The 20,468-nt window shown below is 43.7% G+C and overlaps 1 protein-coding gene across 8 annotated transcripts in view; it reads left to right on the forward strand.

Moving 5' to 3' along the window:
- Positions 1 to 20,468, forward strand: part of ccser2b (coiled-coil serine-rich protein 2b) — a 63,641-nt gene that overhangs the window by 24,715 nt on the left and 18,458 nt on the right. For 4 of the 8 annotated variants that reach the window (XM_044179818.1, XM_044179819.1, XM_044179822.1 and 1 more), the window contains exons 3-14: positions 659 to 826; positions 950 to 1,126; positions 1,217 to 1,290; positions 2,233 to 2,406; positions 12,752 to 12,842; positions 13,804 to 13,888; positions 15,814 to 15,909; positions 16,357 to 16,480; positions 17,644 to 17,727; positions 17,888 to 17,974; positions 18,092 to 18,217; positions 18,981 to 19,086. In XM_044179818.1, the coding sequence (XP_044035753.1) occupies positions 659 to 826; positions 950 to 1,126; positions 1,217 to 1,290; positions 2,233 to 2,406; positions 12,752 to 12,842; positions 13,804 to 13,888; positions 15,814 to 15,909; positions 16,357 to 16,480; positions 17,644 to 17,727; positions 17,888 to 17,974; positions 18,092 to 18,217; positions 18,981 to 19,086 (1,392 nt within the window). Of the gene's footprint in view, positions 1 to 658; positions 827 to 949; positions 1,127 to 1,216; positions 1,291 to 2,232; positions 2,407 to 12,751; positions 12,843 to 13,803; positions 13,889 to 15,813; positions 15,910 to 16,356; positions 16,481 to 17,643; positions 17,728 to 17,887; positions 17,975 to 18,091; positions 18,218 to 18,980; positions 19,087 to 19,214; positions 19,247 to 20,468 lie in introns of all 8 variants that reach the window. The other 4 variants (XR_006376044.1, XM_044179815.1, XM_044179821.1 and 1 more) reach the window with 3 other exon arrangements.

The following is a 20,468-nucleotide window of genomic DNA, read 5'->3' on the forward strand; positions in this document are numbered from 1 at the left end:
TCTCAATTCTCATCACATCTTCCATGTAATCTATCTCATATCTTTTATGCCATTTTCCATCTCTAACATCTTAAATCGCTCATCTCTTCTCCCCTCTTCTCATATCTAATCAAATCTCATCATTCATCCCATTTGATCTCATATATCATTTCTATTTTATTCTTTTTAATCAGTGTTTTATCCCTGATCTCTAATCTCTTCAGTTTTCCCTCCCTTCCATTATGTCTTATCTGCTTCTCATATCATATCTCATCACATCTCTCATGTCATCTGTCATCTCATATATTTCATTTAATATTTCATTTCTGGTTTGTCATCTAATCCCTTCCCTTCCCTTATATCTTCTCAATTTCTGTTCTTCTTATTTCATATCTCATCAAATTTCATCATTAATGTCGTCTGTTTTCATCAATTTTCTCATCTCATTTTTCCCTTTTCTCGACTTTCTCTCATCTTGTCTTCTCATTTACATATCTCATATCTCGTCCTCCACGTCATATGTAATCTCTCATAATAATAATAATCTCATATTTTATATTTTATTCAATGTTTCATCGTGATATCTCATCTCAAATATCACATTGCATCTGTTTCCTTCCACTTTTAATGTCAAAACTCCTCTAATTTGTTTTTCATCTCCTTCTCCCCTCACTATCAGAATGTACCCCAGAGGCTCCAGAGACACAGGGGCTGTCGGCAGAGCCCGTATCCCAGGTAGAGGTGTCAATTGTGGGGGAGACGCTGGAGGACATGTCCCTGTCCTCCAACTCATCTCTGGATAGAAATGACACCAGTCAGGAGTATATGGACGACTTTGACAACCTCGGTAAGAAACGACAGATGCGTGGAGGGCCAGTGCTTTTACGTTTCACGCAGTGAAAGTTGTGAATGCACTAGATTCCTTTACACGATAACTGCAAACTAACAGCATCTCGCCTTGTGTTTGTAGGAAACGGAGGGGTGAGCATACTGCTTCTTTCCTCTAAAAATGATGAAGATGACTCAGGGCTCGACCAATCATGCGCCAGGTTTGATGATGACAAGGTGGCTGTGAATGGTGTTACCGAGGCAGCGGGACTCTGTTTTCTGGACGACGGTATGGACTGGGCCGGCATGAGACTCGGTGGTGAGTTTTATAGGATTAATGTACAGGAAACGTCTTGAAACATCCGGTCAACAAATAAAAAAATAATAAATAAAATCTGTTTCTCTCCAGGTGAGCGAGGGGAGCATCAGCTGACCCAACTCTCCCGTCGGAGGAGGTCCAGTCAGCCGGACTACCATGACCAGGTACCGTCACAAGGCAGATCAATAAACAGTTTGATGGGAGACTCCTATAATTTTTCACTTTTTGATAACCTGCTGGATTTCCCTGCTTCCCCGTTTCTTTACCAATTTGATGTTATTGTACCATCAGAACAACAAAATCATTATCTGGCAATGCACAAAATGTAGGAAAAATATTTATTTCTGTCATTCGGAACATCAGTTATCAATTAACTACAACTTTTATGTGAAAGATAACAGCCATTAACTTCTGAAAACACACTTGGATCCGTTGTTAGGCCCAAGAAACTTTGCCTTACTTTGATTGGCGCCACCTAAGTGTGGCGTGCTAGCTTGCTATGTCATAATATTATGTAATCAAAATGATGTAATGTTACAAATGTAGATACGTGGAGTGTCATGATACTTGACTCACAGCTTATAGGTGCAGTAGTTGCAGTTGGCTTTTGGACCCCACCCGCAGACAGTTACAACAGAGTGACACATCATCTACATACTTTACAGGGTGTAAAAGCAGTTTCTAACCTCCCGCCAGGCGCTGCGTCGCTCAAACAGCTTTTAAATTATCCAGCAGCTCTAAACAGATCCTGGAATGAAGCATTGATTGTGGTTTTGAGTCCATTTAAACCTGCATGAGGCAGGAAGCTGTTTCACTAAGAGGTATTTTCCCAGTGGCTGCTGAAAAGCTGAAATCACGGCAACCTCTCGGCTCTGTTAGGAGTCAGAGAAGCCTCCTTCTGTTTGAAATGAGTAGAAATGGACAACAGCCAGTTTGAAGTCTGAGACAGATTTACTCTCCAGCCGTTCTGTTTTTAACAATCACATGAAAAATCTGAAATAATCTAAAATATGTGTGAGTAAGGAGCCATGTAATCTCAACATCCTATGTTTCCTGTGTGTATCTACTGTCACCTATAGGCAGAATGTCCGTTCTGTCCTTTGCAGGGCGGTTCGTCCCTGGACCTGTCCCCCTCGGACAGCTGTGGGTCTGGGGGAACCTACATGTGGGACGAGGAGGGCCTGGAGCCACTGGGGGGCGCCACCATGACCGCCTCCATCAACACTAACAGCAACACCACCCATCACATCGGGAGCTTCGACTCTGACCTCAACAGCATCGTAAGGCCTGCGTGTGTGTGTGTGTGTGTGTGTAATAAGAAATTTAAAAAAGTTTTAGGTACCAACGAGTGCTGAAATGGATAAATGTTGGCCGAAGCTACAGACAGGTAAAGGTTCCCCGTGGAGTTTTCGAGTGGGTCCCCGTTTTGTTTATCTTGTGCGGTAACACGCCAAGAAACGCAGCAATGCAACCTAAATAATCTGCTTTGCAAAATGTTTTATGAGAAAAGAAATGCACTCAGCAAGTTTGTTAGACCTCAAGGACACACGCAGTGAGTGTCGGTGAGGAACACTGACTGTAAACACAACTTTTGTTTGTTTGCAACTGAACTCCTCAGGTTTACCGCTAAAAGAGTAAGCTTACTGAAACGACAGTGAGGTGAGGTCGCCAGTCAGACAAATGTCTCTCGTACTATAAACGGTTTAAGATGTGAGGAACGTCTACTTGCCCAAACAATATTGCAGTAAGTCAAACAAGGACAGACTCATTTCTTCCTAAATATACCGAGAGATCTCAACACATGAAAGTTTATCAATCAAAGTAAAAGTAAGACACGGTAAAAAAAACTAATGATCTGTGCGCTTTGATCCACTTCACAGAAGAAGTAAGAGAAACTTTCCTGCTAAATTAATAATAAAATCTATCTTTTTTTAAACCTTACATGAAAATGTTGACCAGTGCAGGAAGATGTGATTTAACCTGCATTAACTTCTAAAACGATAAAACGATATAAATCATTTGACTAAATTCATCTGCTGATTATGATTATTTGTTTAAAACTGATCGAATCGATCGCTGCTGATGTCACAGTGTGAGCAGCTAAACATGTTCGTGCTCGTCTGTTGTTTTTGCACCACCGAACTGAAAAGAGACAGGAAGTGAGAGATTAATATTCCAGCAGCATCAGCTCTGTCCCGCCTCTCTGTCCTCTCTGTCCTCTCTGTCCCGCCTCTCTGTCCTCTCTGTCCCGCCTCTCTGTCCTCTCTCTCTGTCCTCTCTGTCCTCTCTGTCCTGCCTCTCTGTCCTCTCTGTCCTGCCTCTCTATCCTCTCTGTCCCGCCTCTCTGTCCCGCCTCTCTGTCCTGCCTCTCTGTCCTCTCTGTCCCGCCTCTCTGTCCTCTCTGTCCTCTCTGTCCTGCCTCTCTGTCCCGCCTCTCTGTCCTCTCTGTCCCGCCTCTCTGTCCTCTCTGTCCTCTCTGTCCTGCCTCTCTGTCCTCTCTGTGCTGCCTCTCTGTCCTCTCTGTCCTGCCTCTCTATCCTCTCTGTCCCGCCTCTCTGTCCTCTCTGTCCCGCCTCTCTGTCCTCTGTGTCCCGCCTCTCTGTCCCGCCTCTCTGTCCTCTCTGTCCCGCCTCTCTGTCCTGCCTCTCTGTCCTCTCTGTCCCGCCTCTCTGTCCTCTCTGTCCTCTCTGTCCTGCCTCTCTGTCCCGCCTCTCTGTCCTCTCTGTCCCGCCTCTCTGTCCTCTCTGTCCTCTCTGTCCTGCCTCTCTGTCCTCTCTGTGCTGCCTCTCTGTCCTCTCTGTCCTGCCTCTCTATCCTCTCTGTCCCGCCTCTCTGTCCTCTCTGTCCCGCCTCTCTGTCCTCTGTGTCCCGCCTCTCTGTCCCGCCTCTCTGTCCTCTCTGTCCTGCCTCTCTATCCTCTCTGTCCTCTGTGTCCCGCCTCTCTGTCCCGCCTCTCTGTCCCGCCTCTCTGTCCTCTCTGTCCTTCCTCTCTGTCCCGCCTCTCTGTCCTCTCTGTCCTTCCTCTCTGTCCCGCCTCTCTGTCCTGCCTCTCTATCCTCTCTGTCCTCTCTGTCCCGCCTCTCTGTCCCGCCTCTCTGTCCCGCCTCTCTGTCCTCTCTGTCCTTCCTCTCTGTCCCGCCTCTCTGTCCTCTCTGTCCTGCCTCTCTGTCCCGCCTCTCTGTCCTCTCTGTCCTTCCTCTCTGTCCTGCCTCTCTGTCCTCTCTGTCCTGCCTCTCTATCCTCTCTATCCTCTCTGTCCTCTCTGTCCTCTCTGTCCTGCCTCTCTATCCTCTCTGTCCCTCTCTGTCCTCTCTGTCCTCTCTGTCCTGCCTCTCTATCCTCTCTGTCCTCTCTGTCCCGCCTCTCTGTCCTGCTTGGGGCCAGTTTTTGGGCTCCAGAAACCAGCAGCCAAAAGCAGGCCATGTTGTGTTGGCCGTTGGACGGCAGATGGTTTGGTTCCAGTGAGCAGCCTGAAAAGAACAAGCTGAACATCCAACAGGCAGAAACAGGCCGTCACCGATGAAGCTGCCGTCTGCAGCTGGGACTTGTTGCACATTTTTGGAACTAGTTTGAACTCGAGATCACAGCTCCTCCAACTCTGCAACTGTCAAAGCTGCGGCCTCCATAACTAATGGAATCTCATTTTCCAACATAATAGCACCTGAATGCAACACTTCCTTTTACCAGCACTTAAACGACCTCTACTTTTTGCTTAGTTTTGTTTTGCTTCAGTTCTGCAAATCGACTCCAGTTACTGAATCCTGGTTCTGATCCTCGAGCACTAAAAGAAACCAAAGTCTGTTAAAATCCCCTTTATTTGCAGCAGTCAGGCTGCCGTTAACAGTCATTTGTCTTAAATGATGAGGCATTTTCTGGTATTTTTTGTAAAATGTAAAATAAAGATATTGGTATTATTGATATTAAAGATGTCGGTCCGAACTTTGCTTTCAGGATAAACACAGGATAAACACAGCGAATCCTTGCTTCTTTAAATCTGGATCTGGTTCCGGTTTAGAATTCAGAATAGAGGTAGAAACAGTTCTGCCTCTAACTTGAACGCAGCATGATAATTACAGCTCAAACCCACAATTCATCTCATAAAACCTCCAGTAAAACCTCCATTTCAGTCTTTTTCCGGGAGAAGTCCCCCCCTCAACAAACTGAGACGTCACTGTCTGTTCCCATCAAACGCAGGACATTAACAAAACAACTTCCTCTTCTCAGTATTCACCAGCCAAAAACAGAAAAAGACTCTGAACATACCAGCAGAGCTAATTTAACCAAGTTCAGACTAACTGATTCACGGCTTTAAAGGGACAGTTCACCCCAAACTCAAAAATACATATATTTCTTACCTGCAGTAGACTGTTTCGGTGTGAGCTGCAGAGTTTTGGAGATATCGGCCGTAGAGACGTCTGCATTTTCTGAATATAACGGGACTATATGGCGCTCGGCCTGTGGAGCTCGAAGTGCCAAAAAAAAAGACATTTGAAAAACTCAACAGCAACGTCTCTTTGCAGAAATCAGGACCCGGCTACTGAAGATCATCCACAGGTTTGTTGTGAGCAGTTTCATGTAGGAACTATCATGAAACTGCTCACAACAAACCTGTGGATGATCTTCAGTAGCCGGAATAAACAGCACTGCAGGTAACAGGACAAATATGTATTTTGGAGTTTGGGATGAACTGTCCCGTTAAGTTATTTTAAAAATTAAAATGTTTATCTACCAGAATCAGAAATCAAACCTGCGTCTCTGAGGTCACAGATGTCAGTTTGTTCTCGGGGGTCGTCCATTTTTAAATCATGAGCTTCTCACTGAGATCTTCATCAGGTTCATCATCAGGACTGTTGAAGTCTGAATGAAATCCTCTGGCTCCCTCATGCGGCTGCTGTGTGAATTACAGCTCCCACTGCAAACCAGTTGGCCTGTCCAGCGTGAGGCTGCGGCTGCTGGGTGTTAGGTCCAGGTGAACGAAGGTGAGGCCGCTCAGAAGCTCAGTGTCCGATACTTTACTCAGATGACATTCAGATGTCACTGATGTGTGTGTCTCAAGATAATGAACTTTAAATGTATAGAAATTGGATCTAAATGGTGTTAAAATTAAGACGCTTTGTAATAAATAAATCTAAAAACTATATCCACTGTTTTGTAAACGTATTGGCAGTAAAAGTACTATCGGACCGTTACAGTATTGTTTTTTAAAATGGGTCGATACAGGTAGTTGGCCTGTTGGAAACAAGCCGTGTCACGTCAGAGGTCGTCCCTGAGTTTAAGGTCCTGGTCTGTGCCACAGCAGCAGATGTCAGGCTGAAGGAGCGCGCTGTCCTGGGATGAGACCGCAAAAGGCTCGGGCGAGCTTCCGATCGTTATAGAGTTGTAAAGCGGGAAGAGCTACATTTAAATACTACAATACCCACAAGCCTCTGCTGCTGTTGCCACGGGGGAACGATCCAGTCAGTGTTGTCGATCGGCGGTGAAGCTAAATAAAAACATTTCATTCATTGAGAGGGAATTAATTTCAGCTGCAGGTTGTAAAATCAGTTTCTCAACACTGTTATCTCCTTTAGTGGCACGTGCAACGGATTTTTAAGCTCTGTGATTGGATGTTTCTTGCCGAAATGCACCTTGGGAGTCGTAGTTGACTCTCTCTGCCTTCAGGTTTTATGTCCATGGGCTTTATGTACCTTTTGACCTTTTTATCAAGAACCAGATATTTTCCAACACAGTTGTTCATTTCTTTTGTTCTCATGATTCAACCAGGAGAGTTTCGTGTCCTTCCGACCTGCAGAAGAGCTCCGACTCGTTTAATTCATCCGTCTTAAGCTTCTCACCCGCAGTTTGTAGAGCACTTCAGTAGTTGGTAGTGGATTTGAAGATGGGATAGCCAGGATAGGTAACGGTCTCCTGTTCAGTACAGTTAATACACTTCCTGAATAATGTTGAGTGGGTGTTAATGAGCTCTCTGTCTCAATGTGCCCTGTGCGTTAACGAGCTGCGGGTCTTAAAGAGTGATTGACCCTAATGAGCTCAGGGCCTTAATGATCTGAGGACATGAACAAGTTCTGAACTGATGTGTGTTACTTTATATATTTATTTATATATATAATGTATGTGTGTGTGTGTGTGTGTGTGTATATATATATATATATATATATATATATATATATATATATATATATATATATATATATATATATACCTGACCCTTTTTATATTTTATTTTTTTTTTTTTGCAGCAGCTTGTAAATTTGTTATTAATGATCTTGAATGAGCACCAGGGGTCAGTGTTGGTCTAAGGACAGGTGGTCTAAGGACACACACACACACACACACAGCTGTGCTGTGTGTGTGTGTGTGTGTGTCTGTACTTGTACTTTTGCTACATAGTGAGGACTGAAACACGTTTTTTTTTTTACCTACAGAGTGAGGACATTTTGGCCGGTCCTCACAACTTCAACGGGCTGTTTGAAGGTGAAGACTTGGTTCAAGGGTTGGGGTTAGGCGTTTAGTTGTGATGGTTAAGGTTGGGGCTAGGGAATGCATTATGTCAATGACGTTCCCCGCAAAGATAAAAGTACAAGGATGTGCGTGCGTGTGTGTGTTTAGTCAGTGTTTAGAGCTATAAGTCTGAAGCTGTTAACACACCGTTACACACCAAACCGCTGGTCCTCTGGTCAAACAGCCTGAAATCAGTAGAAAGCTGATGGTTTGTTGTTTGTGTGTGTTCACCCTCCCCTCAAACACACACACAAAAAAAGCTGCTTTTTGTTTGTCGGTGCAGCGCTGCCAAGTCAAGTGAGAAAGCTGGGGAGTGTGTGTGTGTGTGTGTGGCCTCTATACAAGACTGAAACGTCGATTAGTTCAGAGACCAGAGCGTATTAAGAGGAGGAAAGATGAGAGGAAGAGCTCAGGAGGTCAGAAGATAAGAAAGAGGAGAATCAGAGGAGAAAATCAGAGCAGGAGGTGAGACGAGCAAAAACGAGACTAAACTAAATAAAAAGTAACCTCTGCAAACGAATACTATGATAAAACATTTGAATCCACTAATAAGAATTTGTGAATAATGTAGCAAACAAAAAAATGTTCTGATGTCTTATTCAATGACACGTGTGCATTTGTGGAATCGCACACTTTGGCTCCTGATTAATGAAACTGTGTCCTCCACTGGCCAAAAATATCTCTTCTTCAGCTGCTCGACATGTCGCAGTAATGAGCAGCATCTTCACAGTGTTGTGTTTGGATTCGATTCAGCTGTAATTTCACTTCAAATTAGACAAGAAGCAGCAACAAAACTGCTTGAACGAACATGCAGGCATTTCTAAAAAGGTAAGCTAACGTAACCTTATGAAGGCGGCTGGTGTTTACAGGCTCTCAGTAGCATTAATGTCGGCTGTCAAGCGTCTAAATCTGCCTCGAGATGTTAGCTACGTTGTACAATGTTGTCCAGTGTTTTAGCTGCTCGTCACCAGTTAAACCCAGACGGTGAACAGTGTTGAACGATCGGCTGCTCTGCGGTGGAGAGAACAGGTAGCTGTGGTAATGCTAATACTAATGCTAGGTGAGTCCGCCGTTCTGTTCAAACAGCCAGACGATTTAGATCCTTTATTTAATCAGGTTATCTCGTTTACGTTCAGTGCCGACGCAGGAAGCAGTGTGTGCCCTAATGTAGTGATGCAAATTGAAAGGGTGGTGGAGGTCGGGGGGGTGGAGGTCGGGGGGGTGGAGGTCGGGGTCAGTCAGAACTTTACAGACCTGCAATAAGCATTCACCTTTTCCTTCACCGTAGCCACCATCTTTCCTGAACCTTGAACACACCACAGTCGCCATGCACAGATATAGCAGAAAGCGAGAACATTGGCCGTAATCCGGAGATTTGCAGAGTCATCCAATATCGACGTCCGGTGAGAGGGTTGGTATTTACACACACAGTACGTAGGAACAGGTGAACAGCGTGTTTCCTACTAACTTTGCAGTAGGCGAGAACAACACCTTGGTAACCATGGTAACCCTACACAACAGAGACGGCGAGAGCTGTAGCCTCGTAATCCTGAGAAGACAAATTAATAATGCGTGATGAAAATGAGACAAACAATTTACTGACAAAACCTAAACTAAAACCAATTAACCGACTGGACTGCAGCTAAAACTTAGAAATAGTCAAATCAAAAGGAGCCAGAATTACCAGAAGGAAAGACTAAAGCAGGGGAGGAGGAGGAGGAGGATGAAGTCAGTGAGAGAATAAGTAGGAAAAACACAGAAAGTAAAGAAAGGAAGGAAGGAAGGACAAAGGAGGAGACGAGTAAAGCGGAGAGATTTAAGGAAGGGAGTAGGACAAGAAGAAAGATGGAGGTTCGGAAGAAAGAGGAAAAAGAAAAGGTGAGTGGAGACAAGAGGAAGACAAGAAAGGAGGGGAGAGATGAAGTGATGAGGAGGCAGAGGACGAAAGGTTCAAAGGTGGGAGAAAGACGAAGAGGAGCAGAGGAAAAGAAAGAGGAGAGTGGGAGAGAAAAGGGAGATGAAGACAGGAGAGAAAAGGATGAGAAAGAAGAGGAGGAGGACTGTAGAAAGAGCAGATTAGCAGGTAATGTGTTGATGTGGATGACTGCCACCAGGGACAGCAGGTGTGTGTGTGTGTGTGTGTGTGTGTGTGTGTGTGCCTGTGTGTGTGTGTGTGTGTGTGTGTGTGTTTAAATGCAGCATATATTCAGGGTGAACGTTTGGTTTCCTCTCAGGTCACTGTGGTGTGACTAAGCTTCTCCAGGCAGGAAACAATGAAACAAACTGTGTGTGTGCGCTTGATCTCAAACTCTTCCTCCGCCTCTTCTTCGTCTCCATTTTCCCCAAATTTTCTCTCTTCTTTGAGATAAAGTTTGCTTTTGATTCGTGAGTTAGGGAGAAACTTTGAAACTGTTTTCTAACAGCTTCCCCATAAAGCTCTTAATCTCATGTGAAGACCAAAGAGATAAATGCTAACGTCAGCATGCTAACATTCACACAATGACGATGCTAACACTTAGCAGGTATTTACCATGGTCACCGTCTTATTTTACCGTGAGGCTGATGGGAGCGCCATCAGCTCTGCAGGTGTTTGCTCAGAAACCAAAGTGTCGGACACGTTAACATGTCGACCTGATGGTGGCGCTAGATGGAAAGTCAGAGGATCAGCAGAGTGATTACAGTTCATCCTGAGGGGAGCATGAACGATGGAGCACGTCTCATCACAGTCCAGCAGCTGCTGATGTTTCAGTCTGGATCAAAGTGGAGGACCGACTGACATCGCTGTCGTTATGCATGGCTACAAATACAAACATTTCAAAGCATAAATGTTGTAAACAACATAAGTAAGTAATCTTCCGCCTTTCTGATCCCTGTTACTAAATGTAAGTAAGTTTACGAAAGCTGTCGTTGACGTTAAGCACAAATTAAACCTTAAACCGAGCGGTGACGGTTCTTCTAGGCTTCTTAAGAAATGTTGTGTCTTAAATACGGGATGTGATATGTCGACATTTCTGTATTAGGCCTATATAACCAAATGGAAATTGTCTGGCAAATAAGGAAACATAACTAGCCTGTGGTCGGCATACTGTACACACACAGGATGAAACTAAAGGAAACAGAACATCAGGAAATCATCTGAATTACACAGCAGAGCCTCCAAAAACAACGCACATCTGCGAGTTAGCTCAACACTCGGATTATAATAAAGAAGACACAGCCTGACAATGACGCTAATGTGGCAGTTTTTGCAACATCTGAACTGAACGCTCTCTCGCTCCTCTTCATTGTAAAGATATTCAAAAGCTCAGGCTGCCGTTGATCAGCAGGCTCAGAGACCTTCTCCGCACAATGATGGGAAGGTCTTTCAGTCTTTTATCCGCATCTGGTTGAAGCTGTCCGTGTGTGTGTGTGTGTGTGTGTGTGTGTGTGTGTGTGTGTGTGTGTGTACTTGCTACATAGTGAGGACTGAAACACGTTTCTTATCTACAGAGTGAGGACATTTTTGGAAAGTGAGGACATTTTGGCCGGTCCTCACAACTTCAAAGAGCTGTTTGAAGGTTAAGACTTGGTTTGAAGGGTTGGGGTTAGGCGTTTAGTTGTGATGGTTAAGGTTGGGGTGAGGGGCTAGGGAATGCATTATGTCAATGACGGTCCTCACAAAGATAGAAGTATTTGTGGATTTGTGTGTGTGTGTGTTCAGGGATTTTATTTTGTGCTTGCGAGGCTGAGACGAGCTGTACTGCTGGTCTCTGTCTGCCTCACCTTGTAGAAAATTGGAAATCAAATAGAGAATTATTAAAATATACTTCCCAGTTTTTTCTTTAGTTTTTTTAACTTTGATTTTTGTCTTCTCCTCTGACGTACGTGATGATGTAGCACAAGCTCGCCAACACACCGAAGAGGGGGAAAAAATCCATCATCTGCTCTTATTATATAGATTTATGTCATCGATCAGTGACGTTCGTCGATATTTTGTAGCGATGGTGTTCCTGCGTTTCCCAGAATCCCTTTCAACAACCTTGTAGAAAAAGTCAAAAACTTAATTACCTGTGAATGTGGAACGATTTTCCTGACGACAAAAAGGTCTAAAATAGCTCTCTATACTTTCTTATTCCCCCATGCAACATAAAAACTAGCATACAGTCAGTGGTAACTAGCTCTGAAGCTAACCACCAACGTGCTCTGTGCAGAAAAACATTCAGACCGCTGCCAGATACTCTCTGACTTTATCTGACACACGAAAGAGTGTTTACATAGAGTTTCCCACATAATGACTTCTACAACAAACATCTGAAACTGTTTGGCTCACTGGTTAGCTAACGCTTCTGTTAAGCGGACAAAACAGATTTGTTTCAGACTAGCTATCGGTTCTTTTTAAGCCCGTAAACGCATTTTATTTATCTATAGAACACATTTTAAAGAGTTTTCTTCTGGTTAGCTAACAATGCCGTTTAGCAACTAAAACTGTTGGGATTTTTCTGACGGCAAAAAGTGAAATCGTTGATTATTCACCAGTATTTAGTCCGCTGTATAGTGGATTTGTTGTGGAGTGGTTCAAATGTCTGACATAACAGACTCAAAACTATTCCACTAAGCAACGCAGGAATGAAAGGAATGACCTGAATAATGTCCAAAGGTCTTTTTGACGTCTGACATACAATATAATCTAAGATGATCCCCAAGATCCATAAGATGTTGAGCTCTCAGCAGTCTTGGTGGCGACATTTAAGTTTGAAATGAGCCACGATCCTGTTTTTTCTGCAGTGTGTGTTTACTGTGTGTGTGTGTGTGTGTGTGTGTGTGTGTGTGTGTGTGTGTGTGTGTGTGTGTGTGTGTGTGTGTACGTGTACATGTGTCTTATATATCGGCCGTCTCAGAGCTGCAGTGCATTCAACTGGTGTTTGTGTTTCGTCTCAGCCGAATGGTTCCTCCGTGGCGTTAGAAGCTGTCGCTCGTTGATTTCGAGGGACTGACACTAAAACCTGTTGATGTTTTAGATCACTCAAAGGAGCCGGAGTATTAAAGTATTAAGCACATTTCCATGACATCATAAACAGAGCAAAGATAGGAAATATAATACAGTGAATAAAAGACCATGTATCTCTCTCTTTCTGTGTCTTTCAGGACATCTTGAACAACCTGGACTCTTGTGATCTGGATGATGATGACCTCATGCTGGATGCAGACTTACCAGAAGATGCCTCACTGCACAGCGGTGTGTGTGTGTGTGTGTGTGTGTGTGTGTTATGGATCCCAGCAAGGTTATATTTTCCTGTAAATGTAAATTAGGCAAAATGACGCACACTAACCAGCAACTTCCGAACACTTTGTTGTCGAATCATCAGTAGAACATTTTGAAGTTTGGAACAAAACACGACAGTAACTGAATTCATCCAAGATTCAACTGCAACCTGAAAGTGAACGGATTTAAACTGCTGAAAGTTTTCTATCAGGTTTCTACAAGGTGTCATTTTTAGCTTTAGCTTGCCGTTAGCGGAGCACACAACAGGATTTCTCTTTCTTGACATTTTTACGACTAACAGTTGTTCATCTTTTGTACTAATGATTCAACCAGGAGAGTTTACCTAACATTGTCTATGAGAAAACAAACTGGACCGTAACTGCAGGAACGCCGGACGCCCGAAAAACGAAACTTCGGACAACTTCTGTTCCCGATTGTCGCAAATACAACAGTTTGAACTAGCTTACGTAGCTGTTGTTTTTCGCACCAAAGCAGTTCAGCTCAGTTTAGCTAACAGAAGTTTAGTTTATGTGCTACTTTAGGAGCTTAAACGTTTAAGCGGAGCTCAGGCAGTTTGGTACAGGTTAGCTAACAGTTAAGCAGGTAAGAAAAGTGAAAAGTTTCCTCCTAGTAAAAAAACGTATTATTATGTGTTAGGGAGTGAATGCCGGACATTGCAGTTGAAGGCAAACCTCTACACCCTTAATTTCCATTGTCTCCACACTGTTTTATTGTAAACCTACCCATCTCTTCCTGCTAATTCTGTTTCTGCTGGAAAACAAAAATGCACAGAGGATATTATCAGGACATGGTGCTGATTTCAGTGAAGTTCATGACGTCTGGCTGATTTAGTTATTACATGTCCAGTCTTAATTAGCTTTGAATACTCTAAATAAACCCCTGTTTGACCGTGCTGCGGGTCTGAACCCTGCAGATGGAGATGGGATTTCCCACATGGCTCAGTGGAGGATGAGGCAGCTCTGCTGGGGAACGCAGGACGTCCACAATGACAATGAAAGGTGAGGGCAGGTACTTTTTCTGCGTGCTTGTTCTGGATTAACCTGCAGAGGTTATACATGCTCTGCACTGGAATGAGATCCACGTTGGGGCTGATTGATATTACAAATGTTTCCAGAGATTGCAAAGTCTTTAAAAGCGAAATGTATGTAGAAATACTCCGATTCTCATTATTTAACCACAAAACACTTAACATGGAGTCCTTTACATTTTCCCAAATATACTGTTGTAGCGCTGCCAAAGTTTCAGCTTATGGTGGCAAGAGGACAGGGCAAGGGGTTAGCTCTTACTGGTAGCAGCAGAAATGTTGTCAGCACATATTGACTGTGCACAGACTGAGGGTTTCATGGCCAGAAAGGGTCATTTGATGTTGGCTTCGGGGGCAAAGGTCATGGATCCACCACATCAAGAAGTTTCTCTCTCTTTACTGGGAGCATGCATGTGTACAGCCATATTGGTGTCTGATTTAAAAAGTCAGCTTATTAGAAAATTATAGATAATATATAATATTAGACGGATTGGCGTGCTTGACGGGGCTGGTAGGGAAAGTCAATGGGTAACTGAAATCAATAGCTTTTCTTCCCCTGATGGGATCAATGTGTGCAGTGCATTATTGTCAGCTAAATGTTAATATAGCTTTTTATTAATACAGCCCACCACAGAATATCTTCCATGCATATTTACAGTCTTGATCGTTGAGTGAAACGAACTCTGCAGAACATTAACGAACCGTCTCTTTTGCTTTACGTATTCACAGGTCAGAGTTCACTGTATGTGAAGGCTGCATGAGTGTGTGAGGAGTCAAAATAGAGTCCGTGCTGATTTCAATCCACTTTTGTTTGTAGGCTGGCTTACACCATTAGCAGTGGAATTTGTCAAAAATACTATAAATATAAATATAAAGTGGAAAACTTTAAACTTTTGTGTGTTTGTCAGGGCACATTCCCAATCATAAACCTACTTCAAGCACTTGTGGCACCACAAACCTTGCCCTAATTTAAGAAGTCGACGTGAGCACAGATGGTACCCAAAGTTACCAACACGAACAGTTAGCTGAGGCGAGTAACACTAGCGTTAGCAAGACGCCATGAGCTTTTTACAGGGACATTTGCTCAAGTAGCTTCATTGAAAATGCCAAACGTCGTGGAAACCAGGTAAAGGATACCCAGTCAGAAGCGTTTTTATTGTAAAATAAGGAAGTTATCCAGTGGATCACTGCCTGTGTGAAGCGCTGTTGGTGTGGCAGCAGACGCAGTATTCTGTGGTATTTCTTATTCAGTAAGGCAAGGCAAGTGTTTTTGTTTAGCACCTTTCACAATGAGTGCTTTACACGGGACATAAAAGGCGTTAAGAAAGGAAACAAAAGGCAATACAAAAAGACAACATAAAAATACACATTTAAATAGGTTTTAAAAGGGTATAATGAAATAGAAGATCAAAATAATAAGCTAAAATAGAATAAAGCAGATAAAACAGGAGAATAAAAATGGCGGTGCAGTGCAGCGCAAGATGTGAAAAAGTCCTCCCAAATTTAATTTAATAAAAGGCAGTGAGAGTTGTGAGAGTTGGAGCAGACCTCAAGTTTTCTGTACTAAATCATAAACATGTAACATACTTTCATAAAAGTGAAAGTGAAAGTATCCGATCCTGTCATCTGAGCTTATTTGCATTGAGTCCGCTTTGAATCACAGTGTTTTGTTTTTGTTACAAATGCATCTGCGTCATTTTTGAGCACGATTGTTGAAAATGCATCCAGACACATGTCGACCTGTCTGAGAGGAAGAGATACTCTCCTCTCACTGCAGCACTTTGACAAACACTTCGGCGGCAGCGCAGCAAGACAGAGGAATAAAACTGTTGAGTTAAAGCTGGTAGCAAATGTCGAAACGGGCCATCAGGTCCACTAACGTTTCCATCGCCCCCTCAGTGATTTCCAATGCTTCAAGCTAACTGAGGATCCTGGGAATAAGAGGACAGACACGACCCGGGACAGTGACCTCATTCTGGACCTCTGTCCTCCAAGGTGATTCAAAACATCACAGTTCACTAGATTAGTACGTATTTAAAGGTTAGGAGCAAACTCATGTGTGATTATTCCTTTTGCAAACTGAAACTATAACCTTTATTCATGATTTCCTGGCAGTTCTTTGACAGTAAACATCGGTCTAATATTAATCTTGTGAAGCCAGACCTCCGTTGCCTTGACCACCTTCCTTTTATTGAGTGTATTCAGTGGAGTTTTGAAAGGGTTTCCTGATGCCGGTGGTCATTAAATCTTCTCAGCCCGCACAGAAATATGAATAACAGCATATTTTAGATGTTTTTTGACACCAGTATTTTGGAATTTGTAGCAAAAGCCATTTAGCCATGCACAGTATTTCATGCTCGTCCTTGAACGCACCATTCAGGTTGCATTTACCAGATGTAGATTTGTAAACACTTTTTGTGTCTCTGTCCTTCACCCCCTCAGGTCTCCCTGCCTGTCTCCTGGTACTCCTGGTACTCCTGGTTTGGGTCTCGATGTGGAGGAACTGGCTGAAGACTGTTCTGCAGTCAGATCACAGCTGGAGTATCTGCAGAGGTTACTGCTTCAGGTGAGACGGCAGGAAGACGAGCACACGAACTCTGACAGTGCAAATACAGGAGGGATCAACATGTCGCGTGTGCAGAATTTCAATTCCAGTTTTATTGTAAAAACACCAAAGACATGCAGCTCTTTTGCTTTACATGTTCAGGTTTGCAGGGTAGGGCTGTGCTAATTCACTCAGTTTTGTAACTGCGAACTAATCCGATGAAAAGATCCGAACCAGCAGCGTGTCGGCCCGTCTCTCAGCACCGCCTGACTTCCTGTCTGCGGCTCTCGGCTCCGAGCCCATTGGTTCCTGCTGAAGACGTAAATCTTTTAAAAACTCCTCACAGATATATAGTTTCATTTTTTTAAACAGGCTCAGTAAACAGCTGCTCGCTGTAGTTTTTATCAAACGCTACTCAAACAGGAGGAAATTGTGTATTTGTTGGGGACTATTTTCAGCAGCGGATTAATCCTCATGATGTGTTTTTAGCTCTGTGGCACAGGGGAATAAAACATACACACAATATTTGTTAGTGGATGCATTCAGTGTTGGTTTGAGTCTTTTCTTTGTTGACACTGAGACTCACCAGACGTCTCCTTTAAGCAGCTGTAAGATGGAACCTGTTCACTTTGCAACCAGAAACAAAAAGCCAACAAAAATACTTTTGTTTTTGATGCTTTGGTGTTTAAACGTAATCCAGGTCAATATAGAAGTGAAGGCAACAGCTTCTTCTTCTTCTTCTTCTTCTTCGAGTGTCTGTCCTTTTCTTCTCGCCTCTCTTGGGGTCATAAATCTTGAGGATAAGTTCAGCTTTTTGGATCCAAATGAAACATTTTCAACTCACATGGTCGTGTGTTTTTCCTGGTTTGCACCGCCCAGGGCAAATTCATGTCTATTTGCATCCTTAAGTGTCTTTTCATTGACTTAAACTTCGATTTGCTTTCAGTCTGACCACCTTAAGATGATGATGAGTTTTTTCAGCTCAGCGTGGCGGACTGCAATTTCCATAAATCTTTCTCCATAGATGTATAAAGTATTATAAATATGAAAAGGCTAAAGGTCATAATGTTGTTACGAATGCGAGCGTGCGAGACTACACAACAGGCAACACCATGTTTTCATACAGAGACGAAAGCCAGTTGTTCTGTTGTCCTAATAAGACGTATCTGCTGTGTGTTGTCCAGGAGGAGGACGTGGACGATGACACTCTGACCGCAGGCACTCTGAATCCGGACACCAGCGACTCCTACCACAGCTCGGACACACAGGTTCGCGTGTTTCAACCTTTATTTAAACACCTGAGCTCGACGTAGCAGCAGCCTGCGTCGCTTCAACCAACCTCTCCTGCTTCTTCTACCATTATAAAATCCTACATTTCCCAGAATCCCTTTCCCCAACCCTAACTTGTGTGTGTGTGTGTGTGGTTAGGTGCAGGCTCTCCTGCAGGAGGTGCAGCAGCTCAGAGAGGAGCTGAGAAGCCGAGACCGAACCATCGCACAGCTCACCCTGCAGCTGGTCAGTGTCTGCGCCTCTCCACCCTCTCTCTCTCCAGCTTCTTTACATTCTGACTGTTTAGATTCAGACTTTATCACGCTGAACGTGACATCAGCATCCATGTTTACTTGTGAGCAGACTGTTCCCACGGTGACCACCAGGTGCCGTTGCCAGGAGACGACGGGAAGGATGGATCGACACACACAGACGAGTGCGACGGAGAGAGAGAGCGTGGCCTCGCAGACGCCCTGGAGAGAGCACACCGTGAGAGCACACACACACCAAACACAGCGCTGAATAATATCATCATCTTTCATGCAGAGATAAAAAGCCCAAAGTCTTTAATTCACAGGATTAAAAACAATATTTTGCAGAAAACTACAACAATATAACAGTAACCTTGAAATATTGAAAAGAAATAAATAGCAAAGAATAAAAACTTAAGAGCTGTGAGTTTCAGGGTTGAGGCTCACAGAGGCCACATCAGGGCACATCTTTAAAAACCTCCTTATTTTCTTTGGCTTTCTCTTGATTTTCTAACTTTTTTTTTGTTTAGAATAAATTCTCCTCGTTTTATATTTTAACTTCTCTGTCTCTTCCATCTCACCGTTTTATTCTTCCTCTAAGGCATCTTCTGCTACGTTAATAAAGTTTGTTAGCTTGCTGCCGTGCGAGCCTTCACAGAGCGGCCGGTTTACTGATGTCACCTGAAAGGGTTTCTGGGTAATAAAGTCCTCGAAATTCAAACAGTTACCTGTGGCTGCTGTCAGAGGCCGCTGGCGTGCGACGCTGCGTTTGTGTGTTGTGTTTGTGTGTTTGTATTTCCGTGTTTGGAGTTTTTAGCTTTTTTGGTTCAAGATGTCTCCTTTAAGAAGTCTAAAGTCACAATCCAAAGTCCGTCTCCCTTCCTTTCGGCTGTCTCTCTGTCTTCCTGTCATCTCCTTGTCCTCCTACTTTTTTTTTCTCTTGACATTATGAATCAGCATCCTTTCCTTCTCTCCGTCTCTTTGCATCTGTCTCTCCTCAGGCTTTTCCTCCCGTTCCTTTCCTCTCTCCACCCTGGCAGTATCAGCGCTCCAGGCCTTACAGGGGGAGGCCGAAGCCCAGCATCCCCTCCCACCTCGCTAGAAAAAGTGAGTCCTATAACCCCCCTCCCCCACCCCATAGTTCCCAAATACGACCATCACCCCAATCCCATTACCCAGTCCACACTGCTGACTCTTTTCTTCATCTCACCCTTATCTTCCTCCAACTTCTGTAGAACATCCAGACTCCCAAATCCTCATGTACCAGGTAGTTCTTATTTATTTAAAGCATTTTGGTAGTTTTTCTTTAGGTATTTGAAATCAATAATGAAAAAATCAGCGTGAAAATCTGATTCTATCAGTACCTCTTGCGGCAGAAACGTGCTGTCGTTTCACCAGAAATTGTTTAGCTATAGTTTTATAGTTTGCTTCAGTTATTACTTGATTAAAACAGTAAGAGCGGCCCTCTGGCAGCAGAAAGCTATCAGATGTGGAAGTGGAAATCTGCTTGGCATTAATAGTTGGCTGTCCAGCGAAGGTGAGCAACAGGTAAAAGTTCAAAGTTTGGTATTTTGACTCGATTTTAGATTTAATAGTTGTTAACTTTTTGTTGGTCCAGTAATTGTTTCTGCCGAGATCAGGCTACACAATATTTTTGTCTTTTGAGACGATCGCTGGGATGGATTAGGCCATCAGAGTCATAAATCCACGCAGCGACTTGAACGAGGGACAGGGCCAATCAGAGCTTGATCGATGAGGTGTCAGGGTCAGCACCGACAACGGATGCTTCTCCGTGTAAGCAGGGTTCCCTGGCGGTGAAGGTGGAGTCTTCGCGCTCGCTCTGTGCTCCTATTGGCCAGCGCCGCCCAACACATCGAATATAAGCGAGAGAAGTCTCTGTCGGGAGGCCGTGCATCGCTTGTCTTCCACTGTGACTAACTACTCTGGATAAATCCAGTAACCGTTTGTTTTCGACACCCCACACCTGTTGGGTCAGCCCATTAATGTTTATCCTCCTGAGGTTTCCTCCATTTCTCCCGTTAAAAAAGGGTTTTTGTGGAGTTTTTCCTTATAAGAGTCAAAGCTCTAAGGACGGAGGAGTCGTATGCTGACAGATTGTAAAGCCCTTTGAGGCGTATTTGTGATTTGTCATATTTATATAAATACAACTGACTTGACTATTGTGTAGTCTGAATTCGGCATTAGATAAAAACTATTTTGTTCGCTGTAACGTTGGATGGAGCCGTGCAGGATCGGTGAAGGACTACCGAACGATCGCTGTTCCTGCACAGAGCATCAGTTAAATAACTTCAGGGTTTCTATTCATATCAAATCCTTTATTTAACGAAACAGAATACAAAAGGGCCACTCTATTTTAAAGAGTGCGGCAGCTTCAGTTTGTAGAACATTCAGAGTAACCTGACATGAAGGGTCAGAGGTCAGAAGAGATGTTTTTATGGAGGCTCTGCCAGCGAGAAATGAATATTATA

Source organism: Siniperca chuatsi, linkage group LG20 (assembly GCF_020085105.1).
Source record: "Siniperca chuatsi isolate FFG_IHB_CAS linkage group LG20, ASM2008510v1, whole genome shotgun sequence".
Classification (NCBI taxonomy): Eukaryota; Metazoa; Chordata; class Actinopteri; order Centrarchiformes; family Sinipercidae; genus Siniperca; species Siniperca chuatsi.